At 38.0% G+C, this 24,528-nt stretch overlaps 1 protein-coding gene across 5 annotated transcripts in view; it reads right to left on the bottom strand.

Annotated features, from left to right (window-relative positions):
* Positions 1-24,528, bottom strand: part of LOC134219340 (synaptic vesicular amine transporter-like) — a 142,280-nt gene that overhangs the window by 7,059 nt on the left and 110,693 nt on the right. For 4 of the 5 annotated variants that reach the window (XM_062698061.1, XM_062698060.1, XM_062698062.1 and 1 more), the window contains 6 exons: positions 18,784-18,933; positions 17,129-17,267; positions 16,927-16,985; positions 8,879-9,474; positions 8,593-8,789; positions 7,007-7,560 (listed from right to left, as the gene is read on the bottom strand). In XM_062698061.1, the coding sequence (XP_062554045.1) occupies positions 7,242-7,560; positions 8,593-8,789; positions 8,879-9,474; positions 16,927-16,985; positions 17,129-17,267; positions 18,784-18,933 (1,460 nt within the window). In that variant the 3' untranslated portion in view covers positions 7,007-7,241. Of the gene's footprint in view, positions 1-7,006; positions 7,561-8,592; positions 8,790-8,878; positions 9,475-16,926; positions 16,986-17,128; positions 17,268-18,783; positions 18,934-24,528 lie in introns of those variants that run through there. The other variant, XM_062698063.1, reaches the window with a different exon arrangement.

A 24,528-nucleotide genomic window follows, 5' to 3' on the forward strand; every position in this document is an offset into this window, starting at 1 on the left:
TCCCTGGAACCAGAATAGTACCACATTTTGACATTCCCCGCCTTACTGAAGACATGGTGATGGCCGCAATGCGCAAACTGAAGCTCTCCTTCACAACCGGGTCAGATGGGATTCCATCATCAATTTTGAAACGTTGTGCTGTAAATCTCTGCCGCCCACTTGCGAGAACTTTCCAACTTTCGGCACTGCAAAGCGAGTTTCCTTCACACTGGAAACATTCGTATATATTTCCGGTGCACAAAAAGGGAGATAAGCGGAACATTCTCAATTACCGCGGAATCACATCTCTGTCTGCCTGTTCGAAGTTGTTTGAAATTATCATGCATGACGCTTTAAAAAAACGTTGTTTTAAAAACTACTTTGATTTCGATCAACACGGTTTTTATCCGAAGCGGTCGGTTACTACGAACTTGGTTCAATTTACGTCCAGCTGCCTGCGTTGTATGGATTCCGGATGGCAGGTTGATGCAGCATATATGGATCAGAAAGCCGCTTTCGATACTGTGGACCATAAAATTCTACTTGCTAAGCTGATTTTACTCGGCGTCTCATCAACGGCTGCCGATTGGTTTAGGTCATATTTGCAGAATCGTTTGGTGCGTGTGAAAATTGGTACGTCTGAATCAGAAGTTTTCGCAAACAAAACGGGAGTACCTCAAACCTCAAGGCAGCAATCTGGGCCCTCTACTATTCTCGATCTTTATTAATGATATGTCCATGATGTTATTACAAGGCTGCCGTCTCTTCTACGCAGACGATTCCAAAATCTATTACGTTTCAAAAAACCTGACAGACTGCAACGAACTGCAAAATATGTTGTGTATTTTCGCGGAAATCTTATGGAAAGTATAGAAAAATGCAACATCATTTCATATCACCGGAAAAACGCACCAATCATCTTCGACTATGTCCTGTCTGGACGATCACTCACTCGCGTTCAGCACATTTAGGATCTTGACGATATCCTGGATAGCGGACTGACATTCAAACCTCACTACGATGACATTGAAGCCCGAGCTAATCGTCTTCTCTTCTTCTTCTTCAATGGCTCTACATTCCAACTGGAACTTGGCCTAGCTTTTCAACTTAGTACACTGGATTTTGTTTTTACGCGATTTACATTTTCTCAATTTTCCACTCATCCTAAATGTTTAACGCATATTAATTATGATGTGATTTTTCTTTGATTTATTCTGGATTTTTTGATATATGTTGCGAAGAGTTTGGTGGCAAATTGAAGTCACACGATCAAAAATACGAGCGAAAAAAAATCGTGTGAAAACAAAATCCTGTGTATTCTATTAGCATTTCCTCAGTTATTAATTGAAAGCTTCTATATGCCCGCCATTGCATGAGTATGTATCTTGTTTGGCAAGTACAATGGATACACTATGCCCAGGGTGTCGAGAATGTTTCCAATCCGAAAACATCCTAGACCGGACCGAGAATCGAACTCGCCATCTCCGGATTGGTAATCCTACGCCTTTGCTCGCAAGGCTACTGGAGACCCCAATCGTCAATTGGGTTTAATTTTCAAAATTGCCTGCGAATTCCGTGATCCATTATGCTTTAGATCACTGTACTGTTCCCTTGTGCGATCAATACTGAAATCATCCGCTGTTGTTTGGTGCCCTTTCCAGACTACATGGATCGCTAGAATCGAAGCCGTTCAACGGAAGTTTCTAAGATACGCTCTTCGATCCTTAAGGTGGCGTAATCCGACGAACTTGCCACCGTACGAGGAGCGGTGTCGGTTGATTAGCATCGAACCACTAGAGTTTAGACGGATCGCCGCTCAAGCTACCTTTGCTGGGAAGCTGCTCACGGGTCACATCGATTGTCCAGCACTACTGTCGCAGTTAAAACTATATGCACCTGAAAGACCTCTTCGTCAACGTCTATTTTTGCTTCTAGAACCACAGACTAGCAACTATGCACTACACGAACCAATTCGATCCATCAGTCGCCGTTTCAACGAATTCTCCGATAATTTTTACTTTAATTTATCAGTTGACATGTTACGCCATCGCTTACTAGACTTTTTCCGTACCGCTGACCGTAACCAATTAGTTTAACTAGTATTCATTTAGACATTCATTGTCAGTTGAATTATTTTAATAAATAAACAAATAAACAAATAGCTACAAAATTTATGAGTTTATCTTTCGAACGATAAGTAAACTTTGTAATTCGGTTGTAATCAGACTCGTAAGTTTTTCTTAACATCCACAGAAGGTTAAATATCTTCAATCTATAGGAGATTTAAGCAAAATCAGACACTAGTACTTCGACAGTCAGTTTAGCACAGACTACATGTGATTTTTTAGAATAGTTCACATAATTGGTTAGAATAGAAGAACAAAAGTTTGATCATTTTGAACAATATCCGAGGTATACGGGAGAGTATATTAAATGAGACACTTGGCGGATTCGAGCTCTTTTTCTAATTCTCCTCATGATACCACAATAGTCATCATGATCACTAACCTTTTTTTTATTGCTGGGTGGGATCTGATACATTTCAAGATTTTTTAGATAATAAGGGAGATCAGTCAAAATCAGACACCAACCATGCATCAACCAGTTGGGCTTAGACACTGTTCGATCCTCTAGAGTGTTTTACAACGATCAGAAGATTTTTTTTTGACAATCTCGTGTTTTCAATTTGTGTGGCAATACCATATCTTCAATATATAGGGGAGTTTATGCAAAATGAGACACTTTATAGTGTTCAAACGAAAATTTGAAGCTACCATACACTATTAACAAAGTCAAACAGACGTAACAATAGAGAAATTACCATCGGCCATGACTCCAACGATCAATTTGAATTTGATTGCGCGTTTCACAACTAGAGGCGCTAGCTTCGTAATCCTTCGAGTTTGCCATTCACTTCAGCGCCTCCTGGTGACGATGTCATACAAAACATTGCTTCGTGTAACATGCTCGCAAGATGGTGGTTGAGGAGTTGAGCGATGGATTTTTCAGAAATATGTTCAAGTTGTTACGTCTGTTTGTCTGTGCTATTAACCCTTTTGTTACCGACAGGGTACCCGGGTACCTTTTTCGTTTTCAAGTGAAATTTTTTTAGGGTTCTGAACATCGCAGGAAATTGAAACTCCGTGACATCTTCAAACTCGGCAAAATTAAGGTTTGGGTGGTACGAAAATGAAAATCCAGTAAGGGGGGGCTTGGGGAGGGGCTTCTGAATATTTTTACCCCGTAACGTACCGACAGGGTACCCGGGTACCCACGTTTTGGTATGACCATAACTTCGTCAGTTTTCAACCGATTTCGACGATTCCATTTGCTATGGATGAAGAAATTCATCCTCTATCCGTTCCATGTCACATAGGACTGATCCGGATTACTTGGTTACCGGAGTTCCGGATTTGCTAGACCATGTCTCAAAAATGGAGAAGTTGATCTTATAGAATCCAAATGATGATTTCTTGTACCCTGAGCTACCAGTTTCGCAGAAAATTCGAGGATTATGACTTCCCAACGTATTAGGACCACGTGATCATATGGACTCGGAACGGACATCCCGGAATAGGTTCCCGTGGGCCCTATAGTGGCCGCAAATTTATTCCTGGCAATATGGGTATCAAAATTCTTGAAATTGTTTCGGGAACATGTTATTCATATAGTTGAAACCATAGGATGGATATGAACCGGAACGGTCATTCTGGAACAGGTTCCCGGAGGGCCCGAAAGGCCCGTAGTGGCCAAAAACTCATTTAGAATAAACCCTGGCAATATGGGTATCAAAATTCTTGGAATTTTTCCGGAGACATGTTATTCATGTAGGTCAGACCATAGGATGGATATGAACCGGAACGGTCATTCTATAACAGGTTCCCGGAGGGCCCGTAGTGGCCAAAAACTCATTTTGAATAAACCCTAGCAATATGGGTATCAAAATTCTTGGAATTGTTCCGCAAACATGTTTTCCATGTACTTGAGACCATAGATTGGGTAAGACCCGGAATGGTCATTCTGGAACAGGTTCCCGGAGGGGAGGGCCTAAAGTGATAATTAATTCATTTGGTAGAATCCCTGGCAATATGGGTATCAATATTCTTGGAATTGTTCCGGAAACATGTTTTCCATGTAGTTGAGACCATAGGATGGATATCAACCGGAATGGTCATTTTGGAACAGGTTCCCGGAGGGCCTACAGTGATCATAAATTCATTTGGGAGAATCCCTGGCAATATGGGTATCAAAATTCTTGGAATTGTTCCGGAAACACGTTTCCATGTAGTTGAGACCATAGGATGGATATCAACCGGAACGGTCATTCTGGAACAAGTTCCCGGAAGGCCAGCAGGGGCCAAAAACTCATTTAGAATAAACCCTGGCAATATGGGTATCAAAATTCTTGGAATTTTTCCGGAGACATGTTATTCATGTAGTTCAGACCATAGGATGGATATGAACCGGAACGGTCATTCTATAACAGGTTCCCGGAGGGCCCGTAGTGACCAAAAACTCATTTTGAATAAACCCTAGCAATATGGGTATCAAAATTCTTGGAATTGTTCCGCAAACATGTTTTCCATGTACTTGAGACCATAGATTGGGTAAGACCCGGAATGGTCATTCTGGAACAGGTTCCCGGAGGGGAGGGCCTAAAGTGATAATTAATTCATTTGGTAGAATCCCTGGCAATATGGGTATCAATATTCTTGGAATTGTTCCGGAAACATGTTTTCCATGTAGTTGAGACCATAGGATGGATATCAACCGGAATGGTCATTTTGGAACAGGTTCCCGGAGGGCCTACAGTGATCATAAATTCATTTGGGAGAATCCCTGGCAATATGGGTATCAAAATTCTTGGAATTGTTCCGGAAACACGTTTCCATGTAGTTGAGACCATAGGATGGATATCAACCGGAACGGTCATTCTGGAACAAGTTCCCGGAAGGCCAGCAGGGGCCAAAAACTCATTTAGAATAAACCCTGGCAATATGGGTATCAAAATTCTTGGAATTTTTTCTGAAACATGTTATTCATAAAGTTGAAAACATAGAATGGATATCAACCAGAACAAGTTCCCGAAAGGCCTTTAGTGGCTACAAACTCATTTAGAAGACACCTTGGCATCAAAGTTCTTGAAATATTTTCGGAAACATGTTTTTCCAAGAAGATGGGACTGATGTTGGGTCATCAGGCTGAATGGCTGTTAGGCCGAATGGTTATTGGGTCGAATGAGAAGTGAGGAGTGAATAGTGAGAAGTGAGCAGTGAGAAATTGAAAGTAAAAAGTGAAAAGTGAAATGAGAGAAATGAGAAGAGAGAAGTGAAAAGTTACACAGTGTTGACCCGATTTTGTCACTCTCCGATTTTATCTACCTCCGACTTTATCACATTTTCGACCTGATTTCATCACGTTCCGCTTTTGTCACGTTTTTGACCCATTTTGCATCCATAAATTTTTGAAAATTTCTGTCGTTCTTTTGTTTTGTAAATTATTCAGCAAACACCAATGATACTTACAGCGTCTGTGGTTCATTATAAATCATTTATGAGTACCTGTCAAGAGTTTTAAGTCTTTTGACAAGAAATAACGGGAAAAGAAGAGAGCAAGTGTTTCTTCTAAATGAGGGTCCCCTCGAAACCTGTGTGAGAATGACCGGTCCATTGTCAAACCATCTTATGGCCTAATAGCCCAAAAGATCATGCTTCCGAAACAATTTCATGAATTTTGATACCCACATTGCCTGGGCCTCTTCAAAACGAGTTTGTGGCCACTTTAGGTCCCACGGGAACCTGTTCCAGGATGACCGGTCCGTTGTCAAACCATCCAATGGTCCAATTACTTATCAGATCATGCTTCCGAAACAATTTCATGAATTTTGATACCCATATTGCCAGGGTTTCTTCAGAATGAGTTTGTGGCCACTTTAGGCCCCACGGGAACCTGTTCCAGGATGACCGGTCCGTCGTCAAACCATCCTATGGTCCAATTACTTATCGGATCATGCTTCCGAAACAATTTCATGAATTTTGACACCCATGTTGCCAGGGTTCCTTCGGAATCAGTTTGTGGCCACTTTAGGCCCCACGGGAACCTGTTCCAGGATGACCAGTCCGTTGTCAAACCATCCAATGGTCCAATTACTTATCAGATCATGCTTCCGAAACAATTTCATAAATTTTGATACCCATATTGCCAGGGTTTCTTCAGAATAAGTTTGTGGCCACTTTAGGCCCGACGGGAACCTGTTTCCGGAATAACCGTTCCGGGATTAATTCATAAAATGGTCCTGTAACGTAGTTAAGTTATATTCTTTAAATTTCCAATGAAGTTGATTAGTCATCACGCAAGAAATCTTCATTTGGTTGAATATATATCTTCAATTCACACATACTTTGGGACTTGGCCCAGTTAATCCGGAATTCCGGTCACCAGGTAATCCGAATCGGTCCTCTGTAACATTTATCGAATAGCGGGTAAGCTCCTGCATCCGTAGCAACCAAAATTGTCGAAATCGGTGAAAAACTGACTATTTCTCAATGTGACCTTAGGAATTAATGAAAGATACTCAATTTATAGGGGAAATTGGTCAAAAAGGGGCACTTCCCACACATTTTCGTCAAAGGGGTCACCACTGTCAGATTCTACGGATTTTTGTGATCTTTTTATGGGTATGTACAGGCCTTGGTTGAATTGCGCCCGTTTTTTATCCCGATTTTGCACACTGTGCAGCGGTGGTGTTTTAATCATTTTCGGGGGTGTATGAGCGAGATTGCTTAACAGCTTAACAGCTTTGCTTAACATGCAGAACCTCAAGGTTATGTAGAACTTTTCAGTTCAGCACAAAAGAGCAGAGCAGCACAGAAATATGTTTATTCATATCGTCACTCTTATGTGTTCGGTACTTATGGAAGCATTTAGAACAAAAAATAGGTTGAAATGCGGTATACCAAATATCCGGATAGAATAAATTAAATCATAATAGGAAACTCGAAGTAATAAATTAAAAACAAAATCAAAATAAAAATGTGAAATTATAACTTTTATTTTCGTTGTTTAAAACAATCAAAATTCTCACAATTAATTAAACCTAATTATAATCTATGAGAAGGCACTGCTTTGTAAGGCACATGGTTTTTCTTATGTAAATAATACCTAGAAATTTAAGTTGTCAATTGGAATGCCTTTAGAAACAACATACTTAAACATAAGTCAGATAAAAAAAAAGATCCAAAATACATAAATTAAAATTAGCGTTAAAGCTTTGTCGTGTAGTTTTCCTGAGGAGCATTGCCAATTGGCGTTGCCGGCCGCGTTTGCGTCAGATCCTGAGTGCTATTTGGTTCGTTCGGTGGGGCGGTTCCACCGTTGCGCTCTCCACCACCCCCCATTATGGTCTGTATCGCTTGTTTGCCATTGTCCAGCGTGAGGCCACCGTTCTCGATGCCGCTTACCTTCTTTTCCTCCTTGGTCGGTGGCGCCCGTAGCAGTGTCAGTAATGGCGCGTACAGGAAGCACAGAATTGCAATTCCCACCAACATCCACTCGAAACCGATGGTGTTTACCAAGGTACCACTAGTGGCGGAGCGTTCCGTATGCAGGATCAGGGAACGGAGTGTTTGTGTTGCCGGGAAAAGGGGAGAAAACAAATAGATTCGTAGGTTAAAATGGGTTAAACGTCGTGGTAATATAGGAATAATGTTGGATAATTTTATGATTCATACATATATCATACTATATTATTAATATCAATAGAGACTTTTTAATTTTCGTATATATGCAGTTGTAAACAATCTATAACATTTTATTAATATATTTAACTGACAATTTCGGCAAATAAATGCTCTTAGAGTTGGAAACAAGAATGTGGAAATAACGTTTATGTTGATGTTTCAATTACAACAATGTTTTTAATGCTTTTAAAATTAGTTACCGATAGGGTTATAAATCTTGACAAAAAGTATTCTTTGGCACAACAAAGATATTAAAAATGCAAAAGAATATTGTTCTACGAAATTCTACTTGTTTTGACTATATTTAATCACTACATGTAGTCGATTTACCTTAGTATATTTCATTTGCATTGCTAATGCATCGTAATAAAAAATCCTTCTAGCGAGTAGCGAACCAAAAAATTTCACAAATAAAATTCTTTGCAAAAATATATAAATGTTTGATTGAAAACACAAATCAATTTATTGCCTGTAAAATCTGAAGTTGGAGAATATTTAACAAAAATTAAAACTCCTAAAATAAAATTATTCATGATGAAGAGAACATTCTGCTCTTGAAATAAATCCATTTTAAATTTAGATTTATGATTTACATTTCAATACTACTTTTACTGTTTTAGTATTAGATTCAAACACCGTTGCGACACGACCAAGTGCTATTGTATTTTGGAGTATTTCTTTTTAATTTGATATTTATGTGCACCCTCTATCAAATGTTTGCGACACATCCTATTACGCGTGGAATGGGGTTTTCCTAATGTTGACATAGGATAGCCGAGGTCGACCAACATTTGTGAAATAAATCGAGAGGGAGGATGAAGTGGACATTTGATTGATAATGATGTATGTCGGTGAGAACAGATTTTTTGCTTACCTCAGAGCGGGTCCGATTGCGAAGCCTAAGCAGAAAGCCACATCTCCGATGGCGTAGACACTGCCGTACACGGCCGAGTGGCGAATATCCACCAAGTAACCCAACTCCGGCATCATGCATGAGTCCACCATACCGATGGCGAACCCGAGACCAGCATTCGGGATGATTAGATGGTGGATCGAGGTGGCCATTGGTATCTTAGGATGTACAAGAATAAGGCATTTCAGTGTTAATCACCATTTGTATATGTATGATTTTATGAGGTGTTCCGCCAACCAATACTTACACACAGCAGGCACAGACCAATGATAACCAGACCTAGAAGCGCGGCAAGCCACCGTCCAATACGGTGACCCAGTGGTCCAAAGAGATTCGTTCCTATTAGATAACTGATTGATGCTGGTAAGAAAGTCACGCCTTGTTCCCACCGGCTAGCACCCATGTTATCCATCATCCAAATGGGCAATGACGGTTCCAACATGGCAATGCCCATATTGGCAAAGGTGATCGCTCCGGCCGCCACAATAATGTACGGATCCATAACCAACTGTTTCAACGAAGGTGGATCGGATTCCTCAATTACGACCGATGGTTGCATCATCACCAGCTGCAGGAGTCCATCACCAAGAGCCAGGGCAGACAACACCAGGAACGGAGCCGACTTTCCAACAAACTCATACATTATTCCTCCGAACGGAGGACCAATTAGTACGCCTAAAGCTAATCCACCTAACGCTATACCCATGGCGTTGCCACGTTCTTTGTCGTCGGTGTATCGATCGGCCAGCATTCCCATGCCGGACACGGACGAACAAGACGAACCTATACCCTGCAATGCTCTAGCCAGGAATAGAACGGGATACGTTCTACCGAATGCAAAAACTGAAAAGATTTAGAAAAATAGATTACTCTCCTCACCCCTAGATTTTTTTTTATTCTTTAGAGATTTTCAGCTATTGGGCTGGTTAACCTCTAGCGAAAATTGAGATTTCGGGAAAATACCGTAATGCGGGAGCAAATGAATCAGTTTTGAATCGAACGACTTTTTTGAACGTTAGCGTAGCCAGCAGTGCCAACTATTTAAAATCTACAGAATAGTAATTTAGGGAATTTATTATTCTTATTGGCATTACATTCCTCACTGGGACATTGTCGCCTCGCAGCTTAGTTCTCCCTAAGCATTTTCCAGAATTATTAACTGCGAGGTTTCTGAGATAAGTTACAATTTCTGCATTCGTATATCATGAGAACAACACGATGATACTTCTTTGCCCAGAGAAGTTTGTATTACTTTGTAGTGTTTTGTATTACTTTTATGCCATAATGGACTTGATAGAGTAAATCCGGGTGAGATGCCACACCTTTTTAAAAATCGACATTTCTTCAAAACAAACCGTTAAATTGAAACTCTAATTATTATTTTTGATAGTTCAGGGATCAAACTACATAGTGTAGAAGTCATTTGATTGAAAAACGAAAAGAATCGGACTGCACTATTTACATAAAAAAATTATGGGCTCAGAAGTTATGGCCAAAATACATTTGTTATACGCAAAACGCGTGCAAAAAGCTCACTCATTTTTCGGGCACTTATCCTTAACCGATTCGCTCGCGATAGGTTGCATTCAACGATCAATCAAGTCCTGGACGATGTATCCATGCATTGCTTAACATCCCAGCAGGTCCATTGAGGCGATAGAATTTAACTCAACGCTTTTACAAGCTGCTACAGGCCTTCAAACAGGCCTGGAGTTCAGAACGTTCAACGTTCGTTCTCCAGGCCTGAACGTTCAACGTTTCACAAGTTACAATAGGCCCTCCATGATTCGATGTTCTACGACTCGATATCGACTCGTGGAAGTAAATGATGCCATACTAAACATATTTTCTTGGTTGCTCTCATGGTTCTTTCGAACGATTTTCCAAGGAACTTCTATTCCACATGTATGCTTAAGTCAATGGTCCTTTCATTAGTGACTCATTGAGGATTAACTCTATTCTAGACCGTTTTTGGAGCTCGGATCATGTGATCTATCCAATGAACCAACTTATGAATGGTGTATGATATGATATCCCAGTAGGTCCATTGAGTTGATATGACTGCAATCAATAACATTCATGCAGATATGCTTATTGAACCAGATTGGGTGCATACCAACGATGAGGACATTGCCAAAGCCTTGATTGATCTGAAAGATTCCGTGGGCTGAACTTCAGAACGTTTTGAAGTACCTTGAACATCTCGTATTCACGAAAATTGGGTTTTCATCATGCGCATATGTTTATTGAACCAGATTGGGTGTATACCGGCGATGAGGACATTAAAAAAACTTGGTTGGTCCGGTGGATATCGTGGGCTGAAGTCCAGAACGGTTTTGGAATATCTTGAGCATCTCATATTCACGAAAATTTGGTTTGCATCATGCGTGTATGCTTATTGAACCGGATTAAGTGTACACCGACGATAATGACATTGCCAAAGCATTAATTGATCCAGTAGGTACCGTGGGTTGAACTCGAGAACGATTTGGAGTACCTTGAGTATTTTGTAATCCTGAAAATGAATCACTGGTATAACGATCAGGATGGCTTAAGTTGTCCAAGTATTCAGATCTATCAAACAATGTGATTTAGGATTCAAACATGTCAGATTCATTTGCATGCTCTCAGACGCGAAATCTTCCCAAGGTTTCGGATATCTGGGTCTTCAAGGTATAGTCAAACTTAACCCCTCGATATTTTTCCAGCAAAGCCAACATCCTAGTGAACAGTTTTGCTGAAGAAAGTGGGGCCTATCTTTCTTCTGTGATTTAACACAGCCAATCTAAAAAGCTATATGAAAATATATTTCCGGAATATTGCGTTCAATAAATGAATTATTCCTCTAAAGCATATGTTTGCCTTTCAATATGCCACAAGATACCAAGATACCACCTATAATATGCCTGGCCCTTCGAAATGTTGTACAATGCTGTTGATCGCATTTATGTGGAAATTAATTACTCCAAATAACTCATATTTTAGTGCGCAATTAAGTCTTCGACCTATGACTCGATGAAAGAAAGAGATATGGAAACAGTTCAACTCTTGGTATTCTTATTTCCATATAAAATATTTCAATGCGCTTTTTAGTCGATTCGGGTAAATGTTACATTCGGAATTGAATTGATTAGTGCGCGATTATCAAGCAACACGATATATACCAGCATGCCGTTTGTCGCGCCGCATGCCTACCACGAAGATAGTGGCGTCTCAAATAAGCAAATAGTTTTTTTTTGTGTCTTTATTTAGGAGACTTTTAGCCCGAGAAGCAAATAGTTAGTAGGATCTTTGGTAACATAAATGTCGATAACATTTATAACGCTTTCATACGTTACTTTAAATTTATTATTACAAAGGATTAATAACAATCTTCGCATGGCAGCTGCGCTTGAAGAATAATGGTAGGGGAAAGTGGGGCAAGATCGCCATATGGAGCAAGACAGCCAACGTTGATTATGACTTAGGTGAGCATTATATTCACATTATTATTGCAAGAGATAGTTAACGCACTTTGACAACCTTACTTGTTCTTGAAATATTGGTTTTAAGATGGTTTAGTTGAAATTCGAATTTTCTTATAATTTTGTAGTTACATAATTTAAGGTTTGAAGCCAAAATTACTCATTTTTCAGCACAAATTGATATTTACCAAGGCTTTCATATAACTATAGCCTATCTACAATAATAATTTGAGGAGATTTACAGTAATTATCATCGATAGGATTTGAATCTTTGGATGTACGTCGACTTGGGGCAGTATTGCCAACTGTATTAGGAACAAGGTCATCTCCAGGATTAAGATTCGCCTAACCCTTATAGCCTATTCAGATTGGGCAATTTATGACTTTGTAAAGTGAGAGGGTATCCAATTATTACGAGGTGTTCAGACTGCAGCAAGATAATATATCTTGACGTTTCCATGTTTCCTCATTTGCACGCTAATACAGGGTTGAATTCAAGGGAAGTTTTAAAATTTAATTTGCGAAATCAAGCATTTGTGTGGCGACAATCGAACATTTTTTTCTGAACAAAGTTTCTACGAAAAAAAAATATAAAAAAAATATGAAAAGGGATTTTTGAAGAATATTTGAAGCTCTCATTAAGGATAATGAGCGAAGCTACATTCATTAGTTGGGTGCGCCGTTCTTCGGGGAATCAGACTATTCCTCAATTTATTTTTAAGTTTAAAAAGTATTTTGATTCTGTACTATGATCGAACGGAGATTTGATAGAAAAATTTAGATACTTTTGGGAATTCTCACAAATAAATAAAAAAAGGACGATAGGACCAATTTTCAAGAAATATTATCGAATTAAAATGTATTTCCACCAGTATCTCCATATATGAAGGGCAACTCAGCAATTTAATTTTTTTTTCAAAAATGGAAACTGAACCATTGCGTTCTACTCGACAATCAATGATACAGCTTCTAACTAAATCGAATCGTGTGAATGTGATATAATTTAAACTGGATTTTGGATGAATTAATGCATTACCAATCCATGTTTTATTTAAGGTTATTCTACTTTATATATACATCCAATTCAAATCCTACAGTTGTCCCACGTGAAAAATGTTGAAATCCAAAGTATATTAAGCCATTCAAGGAGCAGAATTGAAACAATTTATGAAATCATGTTTATTCATCAAATATATTCGTTTTACAACCATTCCTACCTTTTAAATTGTCTTCGGCATTGGCCCTTGAACTTTGAAAATTTATTCGATTTGTTCTAGAGAGCATCTGTTTTTAAACAATTCATGTTGAATAAGTGGAGAATAAATAATTATCATCATTATTTTTCATCATATAAAATGCTTTCCACAAAACCATCACATTCCGAGTTATTCTTCAGCGCTCAGAAGATTCTAATAGCCTATTCAGATTGGGCTATTTATGACTTTGTTAAGTGAGAGGGTATCCAATTATTACGAGGTGTTCAGACTGCAGCAAGATAATATATCTTGACGTTTCCATGTTTCCTCAATTGCACGCTAATACAGGGTTGAATTCAAGGAGAGTTTTAAAATTTAATTTGCGAAATCAAGCATTTGTGTGGCGACAATCGAACATTTTTTTCTGAACAAAGTTTCTACGAAAAAAATATAAAAAAAATATGAAAAGGGAATTCTCACAAATAAATAAAAAAAGGACGATTGGACCAATTTTCAAGAAATATTATCGAACTAAAATGTATTTCCACCAGTATCTCCATATGAAGGGCAACTCAGCAATTTAATTTTTTTTTTAAATGGAAACTGGACCATTGCGTTCTACTCGACAACCAATGATACAGCTTCTAACAAAATCGAATCGTGTGAATGTGATATAATTTAAACTGGATTTTGGATGAATTAATGCATTACCAATCCATGTTTTATTTAAGGTTATTCTACTTTATATATACATCCCATTCAAATCGTACAGTTGTCCCACGTGAAAAAAGTTTGAAATCCAAAGTATATTAAGCCATTCAAGGAGCAGAATTGAAACAATTTATGAAATCATGTTTATTCATCAAATATATTCGTTTTACAACCATTCCTACGTTTTAAATTGCCCTTGAGCTTTGAAAATTTATTCGATTTGTTCTATTAAATCTAGGTTTAAGTTAAATACTTCATGTTAATCCTAGAGAGCATCTGTTTTTTTAAACAATTCATGTTGAATAAGTGGAGAATAAATAATTATCATCATTATTTTTCATCATATAAAATGCTTTCCACAAAACCATCACAATCCGAGTTATTCTTCAGCGCTCAGAAGATTTTCATCTAACATGCATTCGACCCTGCTGCGACAGAAAGAGCATGACTGTCAACTACGAAACGAAATGAAAACAGAGAGAATTTCTTCTCTGGCAAAGAGAGCGTGACGCTTTTCAGTTTTGTTTTGTTGAATTTCTCCCTGCATCCCAGCTAGAACGAAAGCTCTCTCGTAATAATTGTTCGTAATAAATTCTTTTTAGGGGGTATCTTTTGACAGCGCAAAATGTATGGAATATTACGTAAATAATGACATCATAAAGCGTATTTACCCTGAAACGCCAATTATTATGTCATTAATAGCGTAATCTGAATAGGCTATAACATGCATTCGACCCTGCTGCGACAGAAAGAGCATTACTGTCAACTTGTTTTGTTGAATTTCTCCCTGCATCCCAGTTAGAACGAAAGCTCTCTCGTAATAATTGTTCGTAATAAATTCTTTATGTCTCTTTTTAGTGGGTATCTTTTGACAGCGCAAAATGTATGGAATATTACGTAAATAATGACATCATAAAGCGTATTTACCCTGAAACGCCAATTATTATGTCATTAATGGCGTAATCTGAATAGGCTATTAAATGCATTTAAAAAATCATCAAAATATTTTCTGCCTGAATCAGAGATGATTTAAACAACGGATATGGTTTTAATCATGATAATTAGTTTTAGGCAAATTCAGATATTGTCGTAGAGCCAGTTGTCAACAAATCAACACGACATTTTCAAGCGAGACATCATTTGAACATAATCCCTAGAAGTGCAAGGAATGTGTCACCCGATTCTAAATAAATTCAGCACACTTTTAATATAATTTTTGGTCCTCGCTCGTCTTGTCCCGAGAGGGTGGCCAATTCGCCCCATATGATAAATATAGGCATCATAAAAACACTTTTTTAAAACCAGTTTATAAGATACTTAAACGTCATTAATCAACGTTTATTGATACTTATGTCAAAGGCAGGTCAAAGATGTTTCATGGACAAATCAGTAGAATTCGAAGGAGTATCACTATTCTACAAAGATTACCGCTTAGGGTGGCCGTCTTGCCCCACTTTCCCCTATCTATGAAGTCTTCGTTCTTTGATGTCGTGATGACGATTTGGTTGCACGGCTAAAGCGGTGCGCGTCATCGACGATGCGTCGAGTAGCAATGAAGACACTATAACTCGTCGCTACTGTGGCATTTCGTACTGCGACGATGACTATTGTCTGCATTGCTCCCATCCCCTCTATAATCGTTTCCTTAAGATAGAGAATACGTGTTCCATATTTGGTTTAAATCGACCCAAACGTTTCAAAGTTACACAAAAATCTTCGAATCATAAATACTCCCTCCCTCCCTTTTCTTATGACATTCTCACCCAGTCTAATATCGTCTTCCTTCGACAAAGAACATGTGTTCCAAATTTGGTGAAAATCGGTCAAGTAAAGGGGTTCAGAAGTTGCATTGATCGATAACTAAATATGATCCCTCCCTCACACTCTACTCATTTCCCAATGACCTACCCACCACACCTTGAATCGTCTTCTTCGGACAGATAATATTTGTTTCAAATTTGGTGGAAATCGGTCAAGGGGTTCAGAAGTTAAATTGAATTGTTCATTTTCTAAGGATAGAGAATTGTGTTCCTGAGAATTATTTATCAGTGATAGCCTAATTTTCAGTACTTTAGTACTTTAGTAATGTTACAGTTTCAGTTATATTTCTTGTCCGAGTTATGCCTTTTATAACTGTCCAAGGACCAAGATTTGAAACAAGAAATACATGTACATGCAATATAAGTGCAATCATGTGTTTTTTTGGGTGGTTCCAAAAGATATTACAGTCTTCACACTATTATGGGTCAGCTAAAGATCTATTTATTAAATCAAATAGCAATCTTCGTTCCAAATTATCATTATTTTTCTACCTGCAACCTCCATGCATTTCATTTGCATGTATATTGTTTAGTCCAATGCGGATTTTACCCTAAAACTTTATATCATTGTTGTAAAAAAGCCCAATTACTCGAAGAACTAGAAAGCACAAAAATGGATCACTTTTCTTTAGGCTCGATACACTTCTTCCATTCGCTCGATACTTGAAGGCAAATAATATTTAATCCATTTTTTATTCATTCAAGAACAATATTATCTAAACAAGCTTATCTCACTCAGTTAATGTCACGAAAATCGAATGATATCAGGAAAGCTGATTGACTCATAATTATGTGCAAAATCGCATCGTGTCACAATTATGAGTCAGTAAGTGTTTGTTTACAAATGAAAAGTGCTGAAAATTTATTCTATCCTGAATATAAATTGTAGCTGTTTTAGCTATTATCAGATTGGTATCATAAGAAGAAGTAATTATGTGATTCTAAAATGCATTATGGTTTAAGTATGATTAGTTTGCCAGTTTCAGCTCTTTCTTCATCAAAGTGACTAATAATTGTATGTGATCCATGATTGTGTTGGACTGTACTATTGCGTTAAATTTGTTCCCGGATTACAGCATTTTTATATTTTGAAGTTGTACTTACTTAATGTAGAAATGAACATAATAACGAACCCAGTGAACATGGGAATACTATAACCTATCCTGAAAAAAAGAATTGCATTTAAAGTTTGAAGTACAGCTTCAGTTATACAGTTTTTTTTTTCAAATCTGTATTTCTAAGGCAAAATCTAAGGTATTGTTGTTCGATACTTTTCAAATGTGTTTAATACTCGACAATTTCTTACTTATGCGTTAATGGACCGACTATGGGGTTGGCAAGTAGCTGGACGAAAGCTTTCGATGCAAACATAAGGCCAACTTCAACCGTTTCCTCCACCAGCTCCTTGTGACGTTCCTCTCGTTCTGCATGCCAACTTGCGTTATCTGAATGATAAATGAATGTTGAAAAAAAAATACTAAATTAATATTTCAACATTGGATTTTATATACTACGGAGTGATATTTAGATTTGTTAACAAAGTCTACTTCTTCAAAGACTCTGTATTCCAACTGGAACTGCTTTTCAATTTAGTGATCATTAGCATTTCCACAGTTATTAATTACGAAAGCTTTTCTATGCCGCCAATTGTATGAATTTGTATCGTGTATCACAAGAAAGAGTAATAGGGGTAGTGGTGTGTGTCGGTCCAGAATTCGTCGGCGGTTGCGTGTATCAGCGTGGCATCATTTTATTGCATGCCGAGACATTTTTAAAGATTTTTCGCTTTGTAATTTTTTAACAATTTTTTTGGAACCTCCTTGTCAGTTTTTCGGGATTTATTCGACAAAGTCTTAAATATTGTCTTGGACAATTCTTTCGTGAAAATATCCTTGGCAAATTCTTCGGAATTTTCTTGGGAAAATCGAGAAAAATTTCTCAGAAAAGATTCATTCAAATTTCCTCAGCAAATTCTTCGGAGCAACCCGACAAATTCTTTCCTCGATTGTTTCGTAAAAATATACTTATAGAAAATTCATCGACTAATTTTTCAAAACTTTATCAACATATTCTTCCAAATTTCCTCCCGAATTTCTTCGGAATATCCTTGCGAAATTCTTCAAGATATCTACGGAAATTCCACGACACATTTTTCGAAATTTCCTCAGCGAATTATTGGAAATTTCCTCGGCATATTCTTCGGAATTTTCCCGGGGAATTCTTTGGCATTTTCTGTCCGAAACTGGCAAATTGTTTGGAATTTCCTTGGAAAATTCTTTCGTCAATACATCCCTAACAGTTTCTTCGAAATTCGCCTGACATTTTTTTTTTGAGAAATTTTCTTCTGGGATTCCTTCGTAAATTCCTTCGACAATGTTCTTCGTAAATTCTTCAAAGTTTTCTCCGGAAATTATTTGAAATTTCCTCAAGAATTTCTTTGAAACTACGTCCGGAAATTTTTTGGGATTATTTTATCAAATTGCTCAAAATTCTCTCGAAAAAAGTCTTTGGAATTTCATCCATTTCATCAAAATCCTTCAGAATAATCTCAGGAAATTCTTCGATTTTTTTACCGAAACCATTCGGGATATTTTTCGGAATTGTCGTGGTGTAACAATTCTAACTCAAGGGATCGAACTACCTAAGTGAGAGTTTAACAATGTATATAAGTTTACGATTATGATTAAAATAAAGAATAATGAATGAACACGATGAATTCTATGATTAAGATTAATGATTAATGTTTAAATGCAAAACAATTATGAATATAAATAATTAATGAACTGTTATTATATTGTAATGGTAGCATTCGTTCAGAAATGTCCCACAAAAGATTATTTGAGAGATTTTATGAGGAATTGCCGAAAGGCAGTTTTGCCCTCTGAGAGAATCATGCCCTTATTTGGATCAAAACGAATATACACTGTCAGACATACAGCAATAAAAACTTCGCCGACTTACCATAACCAGGAGTGGTGATGTCAATCCCATTGTACGGAGTAGTGGTTTCTTTCTCACACGGTGAAAGCGTCGTCGGTGGTGTTTTAGGAAAGCTAGCTAGAGGGGCATCGGGGTGTCTGATGTCGTACAGGAATTCCGGAATGATTGGCACTGAAAGTATGGAAATAAAGGAGAGAATATTTAATTTATAAAGTCTTCATTGGTATAATTTATGGAAAATGCTGGATTCGCCGCCTCCTCTCATGCGAGACTCAGACAGAGATGAGAAATAACAAGATCCCTTAGTGTGAAATTGGAAAAACATTGCCGTTTATCGTCTGTCGGTGTCACTAAATTTCCTGTGGTCCGTTTTCCCCACCCGGCATGCACTACTCAGGAAATTGGATGTGACACCGTATAATGGGGGAGAGAATAAATGTTGATTATTCAGTCAGTCTTTTCTGGCCAGGAGCCTACGACTGACGCCGTGAACGAGCGATGCAACAGGGTTATTCATCTTCAGTATCTACCTAATTGGATTATATAAGTTTAAACGAAAATTGAAATTTAACCGTCAATCAATGTTTCTTTCAGTATGGCTTCGAAACTTTTCTTTTAGGCTTTCAATACATATAGAGTACATAGATAGTTGTATTTGGTTGTTGGATGAACAACATTGATTGAAGTTTCATCAATTTAATGAGAAAACATTATTAAAACTCTTCAACTATTTATGGCTCTCCTTTATGGGCCCTCCTTAGCCGTACGGTAAGATGCGCGGCTACAAAGCAAGACCATGCTGAGGGTGGCTGGGTTAGATTCCCGGTGCCGGTCTAGACAATTTTCGGATTGGAAATTGTCTCGACTTCCCTGGGCATAAAAGTATCATCGTGTTAGCCTCATGATATACGAATGCAGAAATGGTAACCTTGGCTTAGAAACCTCGCAGTTAATAACTGTGGAAGTGCTTAATGAACACTAAGCTGCGAGGCGGCAATGTCCCAGTGGGGGATGTAATGCCAACGAAGAAGAAGAAGAAGAACTATTTATGGCTAATTTAAAGTCTGTATTTTCCAAGCTTGTTTTCAATGTTTTTCATTAAATAATTCACTCTTTATTTGGCACCACAATCATTATCAATTAAATTACCCGGCTAACCACTAGTCATACATCTTCAAAGTTATTCATTAAAAAATAAATGATTTTATCGGTATAACTTTACACTAAATTATTCCCAAAAATGATACAAATCTTAATGAATCGTTATCGCAATTCATGTAAAGTATGATATCAACGCAATGATATATTTTGACAAAGTATTTCGAAGATGAACATCGCTACATCTTTACCACTAATAAATTGCAATAGCGATATGAATATTATTGATATATTTTAACAACGAATTTTACTGTTGAACACCGCAGCACCTTTATCGCTTTTTAGTTCATCGATTCAAAGCGTTGGATACCAAAACATTGATGGATATTTTGGCGTTTGTTTGCATCAATTTCCGATTAAGCAAATAAATAAAAAATAATAAAAACCCCCGAAATTTCTATTCTACTTTAAAAAATATATATTTTTGGCGGCATCATCTTCTTCTTCTTCTTATTGGCATTACATCCCCACACTGGGACAGAGCCGCCTCGCAGATTAGTGTTCATTCAGCACTTCCACAGTTATTAACTGCGAGGTTTCTAAGCCAAGGTTACCATTTTTGCATTCGTATATCATGAGGCTAACACGATGATACTTTTATGCCCAAGGAAGTCGAGACAATTTCCAATCCGAAAATTGTCTAGACCGGCACCGGGAATCGAACCCAGCCACCCTCAGCATGGTCTTGCTAAGGCGGGCATCAATTGATATCGATATTTTCACCCAAAAAAACCCTTTTTTTGTGACATTCATTGTGTTAAACGTTTTGTATCAAAACTCGTATTCAAACCGATCAGAGAAAGTCATACTTGCCAGCTCATTGCATTAGGTGGTTATACAACAAGGCCACAAATCGCCCATTTTAGAGACCAGTATTTTTCCAACAGCACGAAGCCACAACACGCATAGGAGGTAAAACAATAGTAGATGATTTGCTCACTTGTGTTGAACAATCGACTTAAAAACATTGTACAAAAATTATTATGTCAAAAATGGGCGTTTGAATTTGGGAGTAGAAAATCGTGTGGTGAAATACATTTTTCACGAATGCCTTCCAAAGACATTTGGGGCTTTTCAACGCGCATGTTTTGCTACAAGAACATCGTCTGTATCTTTTTCCGTTGTCATGTTCCATCATGATATATTCGGCCAAATGACATTCGAGAATCAGCCTTTTCATTCAATTTACCTGTTCGGGCATATGATCCTTATAACCGAATGTCGCTTTAGGCCAAATGCGCTTTTCGGTCAATCGTTTAATTCTGTCAAATAGAGATTCTTCTTGAACAATTTCACGAGGAATCACGAAGATTTTATTATGGGCAATACAAAGAAATTCCAGTAGATACTTATCCAAATAAATTCCTTCTAAACTTCCAAAAAATGCCGAACAGTTTCGTGAAATTTAAATATTTGAGTTAAAAATTCTGAATACTTTTGTAGAAATGCTGGGGAATTCTGAAGAATTTCATAAAGCTATAAGTGAAAGGAAATCTCGTGAAAATTCCAGTGAGTTTTCCGCATAAATTCCAAATAATGCCCTTTACAAATTCCAATCATTTGTAATTGAAAACTCTGAGCAATTTTCCTTGGGAATCGAACTCTCCCAAAAAATAAATATCTTGTATTACTGTGTCTGAAACTCGATTTAGCATATGCACAACATGTTATAGATTTAGTTCGGAAAAGGTATTGGAGGGTAGCCACTTCCTTCGGTGGGGTTTGATCACACAAAACCAGTACGCTAGACAGGTGCTTTCCCAATTAAGCTAAGGTGGGATCAAACCCCACCGAAGGGAATGGTTACCCTCCAATACCTTTTCCGAACTAAACCTATTAAATCGAGTACGGTAATAATTTCCACTGCGGGTGGCTTAATACTCGGAACATGTGCAATTAAATTTGGAATGAAATATCTTGTATTGTTGAATTAGTGATATTTTTGGCTTTTTAAGGTCAACTTTCCCAAAGAACGTGGGCTTCGTAGCGACGTCAATCGTCTTAACGCATGTGCTATGAAGTGTGGATTCGATTCCCGCCCCGGTAAGAAGAAAACTTTTCGTGATCGAAAAATTCTCCACTGGTCCACTAGATGTTATGTAGTCTTGTCCGTTGTCTCATGCTAGGTGTTAAGTGTTCAGTCTGAACGACCCCTAGTCGAAGACGGTGTTCCTGTCTTTTTTTATTCATGCGATATTAAAAAAAATCGTGGTTTTGAAACCGAAGGAGCCGAGGAACCATTTTTGTTTCTAACAATGGCCAGGAACTTACACTTGATTTGCTAAACAAAGGACTACCAACATTGTTTCATACCAAAAGTCGTCGCCGTTGTATCAGTTCTCGATCTTTGGCTGGAATATTAGATTGTATAGAAAACCGCAAATCTGAACTGATGGTTAAACATTTTATTTTCATAAAGTACGAAATGGATTAAATGAAGTAAATCAACATACCCTTATTTACTACACCAATGCCATACTGTGAATACTCCTATTAGTAACCTGCAGTCCATCTTTACCTTCCACAGGATATAGGCTAGGTGTGTTTAACCTATATGACGAAGGTAAAACGGCGAAGGGTATAAAATGTCCAGAGGGCAGTTGCAGTAGTAATTGGGGCTTGTTGCGAAATTAAGTGAAAATCGATTGCTATTTAAACGAATTCTCTCGATACTTGTCATCCCTATCGTCAACTTGCACTCCAGGGTTCTAACTAACAACCAAAGCAGTTATAGCACGCTGGTTTTGCCTATGCCACTGCCTTTTCTGGTTAGCATCAGCTCATAGCATGTACGTATATTATACGCTCTGCCGGCGATAGCACCACCATCACCGACCAGGATTCGCAAGGTGCCTGAGAAGGTGACAAAACGGTGAAGAGGCAAATAAGCTTGATAGCGACATAAAAGCGAACAATTTGTGATCTAATAAATTTCGCACTGATTCAATTATGTATCCATTTCCTTCCCCGGGTTGGAATGGTGTAAGGAGGTTTCGACAAAAAAAAATATGGATGGAATTTCCCAACTTCATCGATATCAGCGTTATTGTAGTCACTATATATTGATTATCACATTTGGTAGTAGGGTGACAATGTGAACAGGAGTTTCGTCAATATAGGAAATGAGTGATTTGAAACTTTGATGAAGCAATTGTTCCCGTGAACTCCATATGGCGTAGGCTTTTTTCATGAAAGTGAAACTTGTTCGCCCGTAGCGTTGCAGTGTAAGCTGCTATTTCGATAGCAACACATGAAAAACACTATACCGGGTTATTGTCCGGCATTTCAGCTACGTGCTCGACCCACCGCAGTCGTCCGTTGTTTGCAGTATAGACGACGGATTGTTCCCCAAACAAATTCTGACGATTCAATTAATGTGAAACGCCTATTTTTCGGGTGTTAGTCACCTGACATGGTCATTTATTTACAATGTTCTGAAAAACTCAGATGTGAATATGTACATTATGTGGAAGAATTTGATTTGAAAAACATATTGTAGGTAACCACTTTCCTTAGATGATGCTCGTGCCCACGATCTTCAGTACGCAAGACTGGTGCTTTTAACTAACTAAGCTACGAAGGACTTCCGTCGGCTTTCGCAACTAAGCGGCTGCAGAATGACCCATTCTTCATAAGCAAATATACTGATCAAGTAGATGTTGTGCTATTTGCCAGTCGGTCGTCAACCACCACTTCTGGCCACTTTCGAAAAAACCAGAAACTTGAAGGAACTTGAACTTGTGCATGCACATAAAAAAAAGTCAAACTCTGACTAAGTGATCATAGTCATATTTGATTTTTACAGGATATAAAATTTTCATGAAAACAACTTTTATGGAAATAAAAGATTTTTATATAAATCTAAAAGAAATTATCAAATTGCTATACACATTTCTATGTTTTATCCTGAAAAATTAAAAATGTTACATGAAATGTCAGAATTATGACTATTCCATAATCTATCAAGGGGTTGTCCAGAAACCACGTGGTTATATATGGGGGGAGGGGGGTTTGGAAAATAACCACAATAAGCAAAATGGGGGAGGGGGATTTGGTCTCGAACCACGTGGCTTTTTACACGAAAAGCTTTTGGTGAATTACAATAGGGGTGTGAAAAATAGAAATCAATTTATCAATAAACGCAAAGCGCATCTTAGGCCCGATGTCCACGTAGCGTCTTTTCAACTCAGCGTTAAAAAGACGCAGATGTGCATCGAGAAAAAGCGGTAACGCAGCGGTCGCCACGCTGATGCATAACTGCGTTATTTGACCATCGGGCCTTAGATCCTGTTTCCCTTAAAAAAATAAACGAAAAAATAGGTTGCGATTCAGTCTCACAAAAAAATTTGGAAGGGAAAAATGGAAAAATATTTTTACAAAAAACTCCGCCGCGCCACGCCACCGCCGTTTTGGCATCACGCCGCCGACATTTTTGCATCAGCGCACAGCAGCTACAATTTGAAAAATGTTCGTGTTTTGACGTAGAATTACGTCCTTCGGTAAGATAGGGGGGTCATTCCACAGTTTAAAATTTGGGACCGTCACGAAAAGACATGTCAGGAAGTACGAGCCAATAACACAGCCGTTTTTTAACGGATTCTGGAGATT

Source organism: Armigeres subalbatus, chromosome 3 (assembly GCF_024139115.2).
Source record: "Armigeres subalbatus isolate Guangzhou_Male chromosome 3, GZ_Asu_2, whole genome shotgun sequence".
NCBI classification, from domain to species: domain Eukaryota; kingdom Metazoa; phylum Arthropoda; class Insecta; order Diptera; family Culicidae; genus Armigeres; species Armigeres subalbatus.